Source organism: Populus alba, chromosome 19 (genome assembly GCF_005239225.2).
Source record: "Populus alba chromosome 19, ASM523922v2, whole genome shotgun sequence".
Lineage (NCBI taxonomy): Eukaryota > Viridiplantae > Streptophyta > Magnoliopsida > Malpighiales > Salicaceae > Populus > Populus alba.
The window spans coordinates 1,619,197-1,635,434 of record NC_133302.1 but is presented as its reverse complement, the minus strand read 5'-3'; the positions used below and the strand labels follow the sequence as shown (position 1 = coordinate 1,635,434).

Below are 16,238 nucleotides of genomic sequence, written 5' to 3'. Positions count from 1 at the left end.
TCCATCGTAATTTCATAGGATGCGATTACAGAATACACCGTAAATTTATAGAAAACAACTGAAAATAGCATAATCAAACAATTTGAATGATTGAACACACTGTTTGCATGATAGTGAGTATGAGAAGAACAGTAGCTGCTACAAGAGAGGTTATTGTCCATGGATTGTCGAAATACTTCTGTTTCAAGGCTGCCTTCCATTTGTGTCTCCGTTTTCTGCAGTACTTGTTCAGATCTTCAACTAAACCAGAATAGTAGAAAGTGTCAATGGCGAGAGTATTTTCCTTGGAAAGATTGCGGAAAAAGGCTTGCAACTGCTTCATTATCAGGGAGACCATTTTCTAGGATTCCATTCTGAACGAGTTATTTCCACATCCTTAGCTGAGGTGACAAGGAAAGAGAGCATTGTAATGTAGTCACATACATATATATTTACACCGCAATGGCATTGCTCAAAGGCTTGGAGATTTCTTTAATAGGATTTCTGTATGATCGTCTATAATTTTTATGTGGAATCTCCAACGTACCTTTATTGTCATCAAATTTTATGTCGAGTAGGTTTATGCTGGACCCTAACTTGAACTTCATTCCAGCTTGATGGAGCTCTGCAACACTAGGAATTGTTAAATTTGTAAGTTGAGTTGGCTGCATCTGCTGTGATGGCCGCTGACAGATTGCTAGATAGCCAACAAAATGCTCTGGTCTAGACACCTTGAAGTGCTTCGAAATGTCCCTTGGCACCCATGAATCCCATTTACATGACAAGAGATCATGAGTAACTTCTATCATGGAATGCTCCTTACAATGGTGCTGTATTTTGGATAGATTGAACAAGTCCTCAACAATGAAGAATGGAAGCTGATTTTCAAGCAAGCACAAATCAAACTGTATTTCTTCTCTCGTCCATAGTTTATTGAATATGCGGTCACTATATGCTCCTTGGATATCAGAGGAAAATGATTTCAGAAAGAACATGATGAGAAAGGAGCAATCCAGCAACACCATTTCCACAAATTCCTCTTTACTTAGATTATCAAAGGTTTCTGCATAACAATTACGCAATCTACTCTCTCTCTCTGCAATAGCTGCAATGAAAACCTTCACACTTACCTTGCACAATTCAAGAAACTGCCTCAGGTACAGTCTCTTTTGCTCTTCCATTTCTTGTAGCTCTTTTTTTCCGTGGTGAAAGGGGCCAATGGAAATTACTTGAGGTGTGTAAGCCTTTTCATTTAACTCACGTAGTCGTTTTGGAACTCTGTAGATGAAACACAGATCTGAAAAGGAACGCAAGCTTTTCAACTTTCCTTCCACAGACTCTGCTAATTTGGCAATGTCAAGAGAAACATGATCGGGACTGACCTTTGGCACTCTTGGTGTTCCAGAAACGGTCATCCTGTGCCTGCACAATTATCAAATCGTTAGATAAATGCTAAGAAAAGAAAAATCAAGAAAAAAAAGTTAAAGGAGATGAAAATATCATAATCAAGCACAGGATTCCCAGTTAACCATAAGAATATTTGTAAGGAATCAAACATGATTATTATTAAAAGCATGTCGTTGGCTAGCTACTTGAAAGCGGGATAAATTAAAAATCCATAGCTTCTCTACACTAAAACTTACAAGCTCTCTTCTGAACAAAAACAAGATAATTCTGAAATTTTTCTGAAGGCTTTTCTGGAAAAATGTTTTCAACTATTTTGCACAGGAGATAGCAATTAAAAAGGCAACACTAAGCGGAGGGAAATGGAGCGACTTGGGTGACCCGTAATTTGTTCGGCAGTGGTCAATTAAAACGGCAACACTCTGTGGGGGAAATGGAGCGCCTTTCATGACCACACCAGTAATTTGTTCGGCACTGGTCAATTCTACTTCGATTGGTGGTTTTTTGTTTTTTAATTATAACAGTATATTTCAGTTTTAGAGTATTTCATGATTCGGAGTTTTATATATATAAATATAATTTTAATTCAAATTTAAATATCAATTAAATAAAAAAAATTAAATTAATATTACTCGATCGCTGGTCTAAAAAAATCGCAAAAATAATATTTAATTAAAAATTTTAAAACAATATTTTTTTTAAAAAAATAATATTAAAATATGCAACCATCCTGGACGCCCTTGTCAGGAAAACAGGTTTGGATTTTCGGTGATTCTTCCATGAAGTTTCACGTGTTCGTATCAAAGCATCTAGAAAGTAAAGTTTTTCTCAAACCAGCTGAAAAAATAATTTCCAAACTAAATAGAAGCTAATACCCACATTTAGTATATGCGCAATAAGGTGTGCTGCGCATGTCACTAACAAATTTCATTTTAAGTTTTTACTCTCTTAAATAAATTAATTACTTATTCAGGAATCAACATTTTTTTTTTTATAAAGATTCAGTGGCATGAAATAAATAAAATAATATAATAGCTAGAAAGAAAAAATAACATGGCAAAAAAAAAAAAATTAAGAAAGAGAAAAAAAAATAAAACATTAAAGAAACATCAAAACTGAGACAATTAAATACCAAGTACCGTAGAAAAATATATTTGCATGGTGTTGAATCCATAGAAACCATGGAAAGCCAACTTCAAAGTCAACGGTTAGTAGTCTAAAGGTATATAAGGACATGCTCACTTGATAGACTCTCATAGCTACCTCTAGGGGTGTTCAAAATAACCGATTAACCAAGAAAACTGACAAAACTGAAGAAAAATTAACCAAAAAAACCGAACCGAAAGTAAAAACCGATTAAACCGATTTAAAAAACCATAAATGTTAACAGGTCCGGTTCGGTTTCGGTTTTGACCTAGAAACCGAGCCAACCGAACTGGACCCATTAAACCATTAAAAAAAAAAATACTATAAATAGTTAAGTTAACCTAATTGGACTCCCTCTCTAACCCTAATATATTCTCATCTCACTTCTCTTACAATCACAAAGCCGTCTTCATCTTCCTTCCCATTTTCAACAAAAACCCATCCTTAATAATTAATTCACAATCTTCCTTTCCCATAAACCTTCTTAATTGAAGCAACGACAGTAAGGTAAATGACTAAATTCCATCTTCTTTGATTCTTTATTTTATGGGTTTGAATTTTGAAAGTATTTCTAAATTTCTAAGTCTATTCCATCTTTATCTTCATATTTTTATTTTCCAGAAATCGTCTCCATCTCCATCTTTTCTAGAAACCATCTCCATCTTTCAGGCGTCTTTATTTTAGCAACAACAACAAGGTAAATTCCATCTTCATCTTTGATTCTTTGTTTAGTGGGTTTACAGCAATCATATGATTTGTCTCTCTTTTGCTACGGATGAGGTCGCTGTAAATAAAAGGAGACACGATAAAACTTGGACACACAATAAAACTTGACAAATGGCACTACCAGAAAATCGCTAAATACCAACGGACATACCGACGGAATTTTTTCTGTCGGTATTTTTCGGCCGAAATCACCGACGGAAAATATCCGTCGGTCATTCGGTCGGTAATTACCGACGGACTATTTCCGTCGGTAATTACCGATCGAATTACCGACCGAAAATTCAGAATTAATGAAAAAAGGGCGGGCAGTAGCGTGGAGGTTTTGGCGGGTGATTTTTCCGACAGAATCACCGACGAAATTAAAAACTGGGGCCCGTACGCGTGATGGGACCTATTCACCGTCAAAAAATACCGACGGAATCACCGACGGATTTGAAATGCCAGATCCGTACCAGTGACGTGATGGGTGCACCGTTAAAAATACCGACGGAATCACCGATGGATTTGAACAGCAGGTCCGTGCGGTGACGTGTCGATTGCCCGTCAGAATTACCGACGGTTTTGCCGACGGATTCACCGACGGTATTAATGTCCGTCGGTAAGTCCGTCGGCAAAAGTTAATATATGGCTCCTCTGCCGACACTCTCTCCCCCATTTCTCCTTCTTCTTCCTAATCCTAACCCTCCCCATCTGCAAAATAACCAGCCCCCCCCTCACCCCAAAACAAGAATTTTTCTCATCTCAGCACAACAAGTTGTATTTGTTTTGTGGTCACAGCATCCGTGTTCTGATTTACCGACGGATTTTATCATTTTTTGTAAGTAATTCTATCTTTTAAAATTTTAACATTTAAATGTTAATTTTATTGTTTTTTTTAGTATATGTATTATTTTTTTTTAGTAGATGTACATGTTTTATTGTTATTTCTCAAACAAACTTGTAGTATATGAATGTATAATTTTTATACTTGTTATGGTTTGTTTTAGATTTTGTAAGATTGTATTTGTTTGAAAATTGTTAAAATTTAATTTGTAGAATTACCGAATTACATGTTGTGTTTTTGAAATAATTAAGAGCTTGCTTAATTAATGGGTCCTTTTTATAGAGGTTCGATAGAAGTCATGGATGATCGTTCATGGATGTATCTAGATTCACCCCAAGGATTGCGGAGGATGGATTATTGTAACGGGGTTCAGGGTTTTTATTAATTTCGCAACATCTATTCCCAGAAATTTTACTGGAGGCGGTATTAGGTGTCCATGCAGGAAGTGTCAAAATAAAAAGTATCTGCATCCAGATGTTGTAATGATGCATCTTCTACACAAAGGGTTTGTGGAGGATTACGAGTGTTGGTATGCACATGGAGAGGTATTTGTTAGTAATAGGAGAATGGGAGAAACGGTGGTTGGGTCAACTTCTAGTGCTAGCAACGTGCATGAAGCGGCAAATGACAACATTAATCCTTACAGAAACATGGTTATGGATGCAATGAGAATGAATCAAGATAATGTCAATCAATGTCCAATCGTAGAAGAAGAACCTAATGCAGAGGCAGCTAGGTTTTTTGATTTGTTGAAAGATTCTGACGAACCATTATGGGATGGCTGCACAAACCACAGTAAATTATCGGCTGTGGCACAGGTGTTCACCATCAAGTCAGATCACGGGTTGAGTGAGGCCGGGTATGACAAAATTATTGATTGGGCAAGAAGCATTTTACCAGAAGGGAACAGGCTTAAAGAGAACTTCTATGCTGCGAAGTCCATGATGAAACCCCTCGGTTTAGGATACTAGAAAATTGACATGTGCCCTAACTTCTGCATGTTATACTACCTTGAAAATGTTGTGATGACCGAGTGCATGACATGCGGGCATTCCCGTTACAAACCCAGAACTGGCAGGGGGAAGACTCTAATGGCATATAAAAAACTTAGAAATTTCCCGATCACACCTAGACTGCAGAGGTTATTTATGTCACCAAGGACTGCTGAGCACATGACATGGCACCAAACACACGATGTCGTTGATGGTGTGATGGTGCATCCTTCTGATGGCGAAGCGTGGAAACGCTTTAACAGTGTTCATCCTGACTTTTCTGCTGAATCAAGGAATGTTCGACTTGGGTTGTGTACAGACGGGTTCAACCTATTTGGGTCATTTGCTGCTCCCTATTCTTGTTGGCCGGTCATTCTCACAGTTTATAACTTGCCACCGGGAATGTGTATGAGGCCGGAGTTCATGTTTCTATCTACTGTCATACCCGGTCCAAGCAGCCCGGGGCGGAATATAGATGTTTGTCTTCGACCGTTGATAGATGAGCTGGCGCAGTTGTGGTCCTCCGGATCTCTGACTTATGATATATCTAGGAAACAAAATTTCCTTATGAGGGCGGCTTTGATGTGGACTATCAGTGACTGTCACCGTCGCTTCTTGCCACTTAATCACAGGTTCAGAAAGAACAGAAAAGATTTCTTTGTTGGTAGAGTTGAAAAAGATGTTGCATCCCCGCGTCTTTCTGGTGAAGAATTGCATCATGTTGTATCAGAGTACGGTGACATTGTGTTTGGCCTTCAATCAGGTAAGCAAATGTTTCCTGGTTTTGGTTTGACCCATAATTGGGTAAAGCGAAGTATCTTTTGGGAGCTTCCGTATTGGAAGACTAATCTTCTCCGCCATAACCTTGACGTCATGCACATTGAAAAGAACGTGTTTGAGAATATTTTCAACACCGTCATGGATGTGAAGGGGAAGACAAAGGACAACATGAAGGCTAGATTGGATATAGCTTTATACTATAACCGTAAAAATATGGAGTTGGTTGATGACGAGTCACGGGTTGCAAAACCAAGGGCAAGCTTCGTGTTAGAGAAAAACGCACAACTGCTAGTCTACAAATGGCTTAAGAGTCTGCGTTTCCCGGATGGACATGCATCGAACATATCAAGGCTTGTTAACATAGAGGACTGCAGATTGTATGGAATGAAGAGCCATGACTGCCACATGTTTATGCAAACACTCATCCCATTAGCTTTTCGTGATTTGTTGCCAAAGGGAATATGGGATGCACTAACGGAGATCAGTCATTTCTTCAGAGATATATGCTCCAGCAAGATGAATGTTGAGCACATTGAGATGCTTCAAACGAATATCATCGAGACACTATGCAAACTTGAGATGATATTCCCTCCTTCATTTTTTGACTCAATGGAGCATCTCCCTATACATCTACCGTTCGAGGCAAAAGCTGGAGGACCGGTCCAGTATAGATGGATGTACCCATTCGAACGGTGAGATATTACAGTTGCAATGGAATTCATATCTTAAAGTATTTTCTATGTTTTTCTTATTTGAAAATACTTGAATTGTACTTCAATGCAGGTACTTGTTTAATCTAAAAAAAAAGGTTAAGAACAAGGCGCATGTTGAGGCTTCGATATCTGAGGCCTATATTGTTGAAGAGATATCAACATTTATCTCGTACTATTTCGAACCTCATCTGAGAACAAGAATCAATCGCGTTCCACGGCATGACGATGGCGGTGAAGTGCCTTCCAGTGGGAACTTGTCAATATTCTCCAATACTGGACGACCCACACCTAAAAATGCTGTAAGAGGAAGATATTTGTCAGAAATAGAATTCAAACAAGCACACAACTATGTTCTATTTAACTGTGATGAGCTGAGACCATTTATTCAGTAAGTCTATATATGTGTAATAGTAATTAAACTTTGTCAGTAATATACTGTTAATTATATATTGTAATATCATACACTCATTATCACTTGCAGGCAACATCGACAATATTTGCTCTCCAATAACTCGCAGCTGACCGAATCCCAGATCTTTCAATTACAAGATGAACAATTTGCCACATGGTTCAGAACACATGTAAGCACTATCACAAACTCATTCTAACGTATGCATGTCATTACGAGATTCTCGTTCATTTACCGTGTATTGATGTACATTTAATTACATATATTTACAAGGTTTATCAAATGGGAAGGAGTGCGCCCAAGTCATTGTCTTCATTAAGCCTCGACCCTGAAAGAAAAGTTAAGTGCTACAACGGGTATTTTGTCAATGGATATGTTTTCCATACTGAAGAATACGGGCAAGGAAGAAAGACATACAACTGCGGTGTTTGTGTTAAGGGATCCACAAGTAGCCAGTTAGAAGTTGACTACTATGGTAGATTAGAAGAGGTCGTCGAACTGCAATATCATAGCGAGCAGAATAAAGTGTTTTTATTCAAATGCTATTGGTATGACACGACGGACAGAGGAATTAGAGTTGATCAGCACCATGGTCTGGTCAAAATCAACTCAAAAGCTAGACTCCGCAACATAAACGATGTCTTTGTTTTCGCAAAGCAATGTCAACAAGTTTATTACAAATACACCCCTTCATTTAGAAAGGATCGTTCAAGAGTTGATTGGTTGTCCGTTTTAAAAACGAAACCACGGGGTCGTGTCGAGGTTGTTCAGGATGAGAACGAAGACACAAGTGTGCGAGATGAAGTCTTTCAAGTTCGTGAGTTGGTTAAACCATATCGAGTTGCTCCTTCGATTGAATTGGAAGAAAATTCAAATTTTCGAGTTCTCGATGATAGTCTTGTTGATATTGACGGAGAGGAGTTGAATGTTGTTCTCAGCTCTAGCAGACAACCAAATGTCGATGAAGAAGATGATATCCATATTGAAGATTGCGATGAAGATGATGACAATTCAATTGACGAGGAAGAAGAAGAAAATTCCGACTAATTATGAACATGAAGCCCTATGTAAAAACATTTGTCTCATGTAATTTAGATTATTGATGATGTATTTTGTAAAACAAAATATTTACTGTATAAGCAATGTGGTTATTGTGTTTATGTGATGGACAGTTTATCAGTTAAGTTTCTGTAGGAAGGTAAACAGGCAATACAAAGACAAACTTTCCTGCATAATGCCACAATCACCGACGGACTCACCATCCGTCGGTATCTCACAGAGAGTTCGAAAATATTTACAACAAAATGCCACAATCACCGACGTCCATGCCGACGGACTCACCGTCCGTCGGTATCTCACAGAGAGTTCGAAAATATTTACAACAAAATGCCACAATCACCGACGGCCATGCCGATGGAATAACATCCGTCGGTATCTCACAGAGAGTTCGAAAATATTTACAACAAAATGCCACAATCACCGACGGCCATGCCGACGGACTCACCTTTCGTCGGTATCTCACAGAGAGTTCGAAAATATTTACAACAAAATGCCAGAATCACCGACGGCCATGCCGACGGAATAACATCCGTCGGCATCTCACAGTAAGCTCGAAAACATAAAACCACCATTGACGGTATTACCGACGGCGTAGCTCCGTCGGTAATTTGTCGGTTACCCATTTTACCGACAGAATTACCGACGGACCGCGCGTTTCCCAAAGTGCGTTAATTAATGCGCCCTTGAACTTGTCAGATTACCGACGGACTTCGAAAATTTTGGAGGGCTTTTAAAAATTCGGGGCGAAATTCGAAAAATACCGACGGAATTTTGACCTTGTACCGACGGATTTGTAACCTGTTACCGACGGATGTTAATTCCGTCGGTGGAGTCCGTCGGTAAAATTGACCTATAAGTTCCACCCCCGTCGCTTCGCCTCATTTTTTCTTCTTCTCCCCGCCGCTTCTTCTCTTCTCCTGCGTTTTTCAGCCTAGATTTTTCATTTTTTTCCCCCTCAATCCTTAAACACTTTCACCTTTAATCTCTAGCAAGATTTGGTGTTGTAAATCTTCATTATATTAAAAGGTATGTGTTTTTTTTCTAATTTATTTTATTTTATTTTATTTTTAGTTGTTTTTATTTTTGTTGTGTTGGTGTTTTTTTTGTTGCAATGTAGATAAAGTTTTGAATTTGACACATTATTAAGGTATGTATATTTCGTTCCCTTTTTTTTTGAATATTTTTTTGAATTTGTTGAATATTTGTTAATTTAATTGTTGAATAATTGAATTTAATTGTTGAATTTATTGAATATTTTTTGTTGTTGTGTTGTTAGAATTGTTATTAGGTAATTTAACTTAGAATTAGTTAAAGTTGAATTTTTTGAATATTTTTTGAATTTTTTGAATTTGTTGAATATTTGTTAATTTAATTGTTGAATAATTGAATTTAATTGTTGGATTTATTGAATATTTTTTGTTGTTGTGTTGCTAGAATTGTTATTAGGTAATTTAACTTAGAATTAGTTAAAGTTGAATTTTTTGAATATTTTTTGAATTTGTTGAATATTTGTTAATTTAATTGTTGAATAATTGAATTTAATTGTTGGATTTATTGAATATTTTTTGTTGTTGTGTTGCTAGAATTGTTATTAGGTAATTTAACTTAGAATTAGTTAAAGTTGAATTTTTTGAATATTTTTTGAATTTGTTGAATATTTGTTAATTTAATTGTTGAATAATTGAATTTAATTGTTGGATTTATTGAATATTTTTTGTTGTTGTGTTGCTAGAATTGTTATTAGGTAATTTAACTTAGAATTAGTTAAAGTTGAATTTTTTGAATATTTTTTGAATTTGTTGAATATTTGTTAATTTAATTGTTGAATAATTGAATTTAATTGTTGGATTTATTGAATATTTTTTGTTGTTGTGTTGTTAGAATTGTTTATTGTTAATTTAACTTAGAATTAGTTAAAGTTGAATTTTTGAATTTTTTTGAAATTTTTTGAATTTGTTGAATTGTAATTGTTAATTTTTTGAAGTATAATTTGTTGAATTTATTGAATTTATTTTTTGTTATATTTTTTATTGTTTTGAATATAATTATTGATTAATTTGTGAATTGTAATTGTTAACGTTGAATTTATCTTAGGATTAATAGTTGAATATGTTGGAATAATTAGTATAGATTGGTTCGATTGGTTGTGGCTATTGTTAATATTTGCAGGTTTGTGGATTTGGGTAGTATCTTTTTTAACTTTTGAATTTTATTTTACAATTATTAATATAAAATTGTTTAGATGCGCAAAATGAAAACCAGAGCTGGTCGTCAAGTCGAATCAAGTTCGTCTAGCAGCGATGATGATGTTTCCTTAGGTGCCTCTCAAGAAGAGGCACCTACACCACCTGCGCCGTCAACCGATGCTGCCTCTTCCAGCGATGTTTCACATCGCAGACGCGGCATGCCTTCGAAGCGGAATCAATTTAACCCGCCAGTTCGAGGGCACAGTGGAAGGACGATCTTTCAATGTAAGTTTGTTAATGTTTTAGTTTTTTTTATATAAAAAAAACAAATTTAAAACATAATTTATGAAGTAATCACAAATTAATTTCATTTCTTTTCAGGTTCACAAACATTGAGGCCGCCCAATTAATATCATCGGCGTTTAAAGCGTCGATGGAGATTCCATTGTTTCAATGGAGTCAGATATCCAGACATCCTGAATGGATGCCTCAAATCAATGCATGGTTTCGTAGATTTGAGGTTCGTGTTAATATATAATTTTCAGCTTATTTCTAATTATAAATTCATGTTATAATTGTAAATAAATTATTAACATTTTAAAAAATTATTTTTTATATACAGCATCGATTCTGCTGGGACGATGAACATGACAGTGTTGTGAGGAGGGTGTGGGAAAATCACGCGGCAATTAGGTAACATCGAAAACAATATGACTTTTTTTTACATAATTATTTATGTTTTGAAATGTAATTTTTTCGTGCGTGAATTAGGTTGCGTGATTTTTGGTATGACGCCCAGAAAAAAGCAAAAAAAAACAGCGAGGGATAAGGGGTTACAAGGCTGGAACGATGTTGCGGTTTGGAGGGATTTCAAACCAATATACATCCCGGAAGATATATGGCCGCACTATCTTCAGCACGTGACGTCTGAGCGGTTCACTCGACGCTCACAGTCCGGTGCCGGCAACCGGAATCGGCAAATTCATGGCTCGGTTACAACGCACACCGGCGGCTCCGTTCCGTTTGCTGCACATGCGAAACGGATGGTAAGATTAATTTAAATGAAATATATCGTTCAATTAATTTGTTGTTAATACATTTTTTTCATTATATATAGGCTACGTCTCTTGGACGTGAGCCGAGCCCTATGGAGCTGTTTGTGGAGACGCACGTGCGGAGTCATGACCGCCAAAAGGGGACGCAACAGTTCGTTGACAACCGTGCTCAACAGTTTGTGGTGTGTTTGTTTAACCATTTTATTTTGTAAGTTATTATTATGTTTATTGAATTGAATATGATTATTATTTTTTTCAGGAGACCTATAATAATCGGTTGAGGGAGAGATACGGGGATGATCCTTCGACCCATCCGGAATTCGATCCGGATTTGTGGATGGAGGCTGGATCGTCAGGTGGACCCGATAAAAATCGGGTTTACGGGCTCTCCAACACTACCGCTGCCAAGTTGCGGTCGACCGGTACTGCTTCAACCGGTGGGAGCTCCCAATCTGTATCGAGCTCCCAATCTAAGGAGTTTGTGGCCTTGCAGCAAAGGTGCGATCACCTATCAGAGGCGTACACACAACTCAAAGAAGAGCAAAGATTGGCGAACGAACAACACAGATTGGCGGACGAACAACGCAGAGCAGAGTCTGAACAACAAAGAGCGGCCTATGAAGAGCTTCGTCAAATGGTCATGAACATGACACAAGGCGGAACATGTGCGCCTAATCCTTTTTGGCCGCCTAACCCCCACCCTCCTCCTCCTCCTCCTCCTCCACCTTTATATTAATTGTTTTTTTTTTAAACACATTCATTTTGTAATGAATATTATTTAACTTTGAGTTTTTGTTGCTTAATATAAATTTTATTTGCATAATTGGTTTGTATTACTATTAATTTATATTATTTTTTCTAAATAATTAAAAAAAAAAATTACACAGGGATTTACCGACGGAATAAATCCGTCGGCATTGGACAGTGTCTGAGGTATGCCATCCCATCACCGACATACTCACCGACGGAAATAATCCGTCGGTATAAAAATACCGACGAATTTACAGACGGATTTATTCGGTCGGTATGAAATATCACCGACACTTTTGCCGACGGAGTTAGTCCGTCGGTATTTACATAACACCGACGGAATGTATTCCGTCGGTATATTCCAAGCGGGAAACTTTTTTTTTTGGCGCGCACAGGCCGTCGGTAAAACCGTCGGTAAATGTGTTTTTTTATTACCGACGGATATAGCGACGGAATGTGGAATCACCGACAAAAGGTATTCCGACGGGAGTATTCCGTCGGTAATATAGTCGGTAAATAATTTACCGACGAACGTTCTGTCACACACCGACGGAATATTTCCGTCGGTAAAACTGTGAAATCTTGTAGTGTGGGTCTATTCAAGTGCAAGATGGTTGTTGCGGTCTTCTGAAATTTTTTGAATATTTGCGTCAACTTTTATTATCCTTAAATAAGGTTGATCGAGGTATTGGAGCGTTAGTTCTGGGTTGCTGCGATCTGCGAATTTATTTGTTTCTTGTCATTGACCTGTGTTTTTTATCTCGTGGTCAATCGTCTTTCTCCCCGAATTCATCATTGAAGCGCAGCAGTAATTCCCAGTTAATATCACTTCATGGTAGACATTTGAAGTCTCCATCTGGTACTTGTTGTAGAACTAGTGGTCAGATGCAAGCAATCATTTTATACAAAATGTTTGTGGCAGAGCTGGCACTGTGGAGGATTTTGGACACGGACAGAGTTGGGATTTGGAACTGGACCTCGGATCATGGTTTCTAGGCCTTTTGAAATTCTGGACACTAGGCGGAAGTTGGACCTGGTATTTGTAGCCTTACAACTTACTTTAAGATCTGATCCTACCATAGAGTATAGCCTATAAATTTAAAAAGCTTATAACAAAATTAATCAAATTATAACATTTTAAAGAGTTTTGATTAAAAAGCCTATAAATTTAGCCCAACAAAAAAAATTTAACAGCCCAATTTAATTTAAGCCCATTAAAAAAAAGTCAAAAAAACCCATTAATTTAATGATTAGGTTTCCCGGTTTTTTAGCTGCAAAACCGGATTCAACCGAACCGGAATCCGGTTCGGTTTAAACCGGAATCCGGTTCGGTTCGGTTTGAAATTTAAAAAATATGAGGTACTTGGTTCGGTTGGTTTTTATGGTTGAAACCGAACCAAACCGAACCGTGAACACCCCTAGCTACCTCCAATGTTGACTTTGAATAGAAAATCTTTCTAGTGATACTATAAGTTTCATCATTGGAAATTTGATGTTTCTTTTATATCTAATTTTTTATTACATTCTTTTCTTTTTTCTATCTTTTTTTTTTTTTTGGCATGTTGCACGTGTATGGCATCGCAACGAAATTGTTCCACTTTAAATCTAAATGTAATATCTATCTGGCAAATATAGGGGGACAAGAAATTGTTGTCGTTTATTGGTGAAAAATAAAATAAGAGTCGTCATCTAGTATTTTGATCACTAGAAACCTTAACTGGTCTCAGAGATCAGGTACGGGGACTGATTGCGTAAAGAAAATGTATTAGCACCCCAAATACATTTTACCTAAGATAAGCTGCATTGTTTGATTGTCTAATAAAAAGCTAAGGTGTTATTGTATTTCTATTTGTTGGTCTGTTTATGGTTCAAGAAAAATCCTCATCAGTAAGAAGATCCTTATCTTATCGAGAAAAAACCTAACCGTTCTAACATCTATATGAAAACTATATTTTTAATATCAGGAATATGTTTTACGTATAAATTTATAATCCCAGATACTAAAAGAAGACAAAAGGATTTTTTTTAGAATTTTTAAAATATTATTGGCCAAGTTCTCATGGCTCTAACAAATTTGTTGTTAAAGCCAAAGTGCATGATAAATACATATATATTTTTTGAAATTTTCTTTTTTGTATGAAAATATAATGTGATGATTTTTATTTTTTGGAGAGACTAGGTCGTATGCATGAAAACAAAATATTTTTTTATTTTTTATATATTTTTTGATGTCTTGACAAAAACTAGATATTTTCATATCGAATTTGTATCTTTACAGTATAAAAATACAAACCGATATTGATAAAAATGCAGTAACAAACTTGCAGAAAATCACATATTTTTTTTAAATAATTCTTTGAAGAAAATCTTCGAACGGGTCAAACCCGACCCAAAAGAAAACCGGGCCAAAATCAGCCCAAAATAAATTGGGGTCTGGTTTCTACAGTTATACCAGCTGTCATTCCAGGGAGATATATGATTTATTCTTTGGCATCAAGCGATAAGAGAACAGGGAGATTTACTTTCTCAAATTCTATATGGTATATACATCTTTTCGTTCTTTATTCATTTATAAAGACACTAGTGGGTGCTGATGTCGCACCCACTAATGCAAATCAAATGAATTATTTTGGAAAATTTTCATTTTCAATTATCTATGTTTGGCAGAAAAGCTAGCCAAGAAAAGGTGGGATCCGTCGGCAGAATTGCTTGATTCATCCGGCCGCCTATACTCACATGCCTAATTAAAGACACATTTGTAAAAGATAATTATAGCATTATTGGTGCATAGAACAAGAGACGACATCACAAGTCCTCGTTTGTTTGTCCCACCAAGCAACTTGCAAGATGGCAAGTACTTGTTATAGTATTTGCTCACTTCTTCAGTATCTTCAAAAAAATGTCTCTAGCCAATTCTTGTGCACAGCTCCTCCCCTTCTTTCTTACTCTCTCCCTCTACATTAGCTTCTCCACCGCTGCTAATACCATCGGTGTAACCCACACGACAGTGGCTGTGGCTACTGACAATGTCCCTTTACCAAAGAAAGTTGCCACCTTCCTCCCTAGCGATATTTCTCCACCTACTGAGAAGTATTGGTACTCAAGGTTGCCCAACACTCCATTGCCAAAAGCCCTGAGATATCTTCTACAACCTGGTCATTATCCTTCAATCACCAGAGAATTCGCTAATGAAAACGTAAGTGCTATTGTTATCGTAAGAAGATATAGAATAATTTATAGCAGACGAGGCTACAAAAGAGGCGATAAAAAATCCCTGAACTCTGCCCTCCCTGACTCAACCATATTCTACCAGTACGACGATCTCCATCCAGGTAAAAAAAATGAAAGTTCTTTTCACGGAGAGTGGAACCAAGGTTAGTTTCTTGCCTCGTCAAGTCGCAGAGTCTATACCATTTTCGAGTGACAAAATACCAGATATTTTGAAGTACTTCGAACTAGAAGTCAACTCAAAAGAGGCTCAGGTTATCAGAGAAGAAATAGGAGGATGCGAGGAGCCAAACATGGAAGGAGAAGACAAAATATTGTGCTACATCTCTAGAGTCATTAATTTGATTTGACTGTTGAAAGGCTTGGCCAAAATGTGCGGGTACTCTCGACTGAAGCAGGCAAGAAGCAAGAGTATACGGTTTCAGCCGCAGTGAGAATGATTGGAGATCATAAAGCAGCAGTGTGTCACAAGATGAGATATCCTTATGCAGTGCACTATTGCCATGTAATCGCAGACACGGAGGTTGATGAGGTTCCATTAGTGGGTGCTGATGGCACAAAAGTGAAAGCTGTAACGGTTTGCCACCTCAACACATCAGCTTGGAGTCCAGACCATATGGCGTTTTCAAGTTTCTCAAAAATTAAGCCAGGACCTGCTGTTTGTCACTTTCTAGATAGTGATACTCTCGTTTGGGTGCCAAAGAAGGAATAAAAAAATGACTCCATGACCATAGATAAAAGCTTGGTATTGATCGGCAGAGGGCTTTTAATAAGTTTGCTTCCTTGCTGTTTATAATATGTATGTACTTCCGTCCCTTCCCTGTTGTCGTCGCTGTTTTTATGTTTTTCATACACACGCGAAGTCCATGACCATAGGTAAAAGCTTGGTATGGATCAGCAGAGGGCTTTAATAAGTTTGCTGCCTTGTTGTCGTTGCTGTTTCTAACATGTATGTACTTTTCTTTCCTTCCCTGCTGTCATAGCTGTT

General features: G+C 37.1%; 1 protein-coding gene, 1 long non-coding RNA gene and 1 pseudogene across 2 annotated transcripts in view; 2 read left to right on the top strand and 1 right to left on the bottom strand.

The window, feature by feature from the left end:
• LOC140955096 (uncharacterized) overlaps positions 1 to 12,742 on the top strand; it is a 14,818-nt gene extending 2,076 nt beyond the window's left edge. The window contains exon 3 of the long non-coding RNA XR_012168818.1: positions 12,698 to 12,742. This is a non-coding gene — a long non-coding RNA (uncharacterized lncRNA). The remainder of the gene's footprint in view (positions 1 to 12,697) is intronic.
• Positions 432 to 1,677, bottom strand: LOC118062691 (uncharacterized). The gene is made up of 3 exons (XM_073406926.1): positions 1,623 to 1,677; positions 1,362 to 1,401; positions 432 to 1,276 (listed from the first exon to the last, which is right to left on the bottom strand). Exon 3 carries the CDS (start codon positions 1,158 to 1,160, stop codon positions 432 to 434), a length of 729 nt encoding a protein of 242 aa, XP_073263027.1. The 5' UTR covers positions 1,161 to 1,276; positions 1,362 to 1,401; positions 1,623 to 1,677.
• A 2,097-nt stretch (positions 12,743 to 14,839) lies between the features above and the next one.
• LOC118062692 (BURP domain protein RD22-like) lies at positions 14,840 to 15,977 on the top strand (annotated as a pseudogene).
• Positions 15,978 to 16,238: the final 261 nt, after the last annotated feature.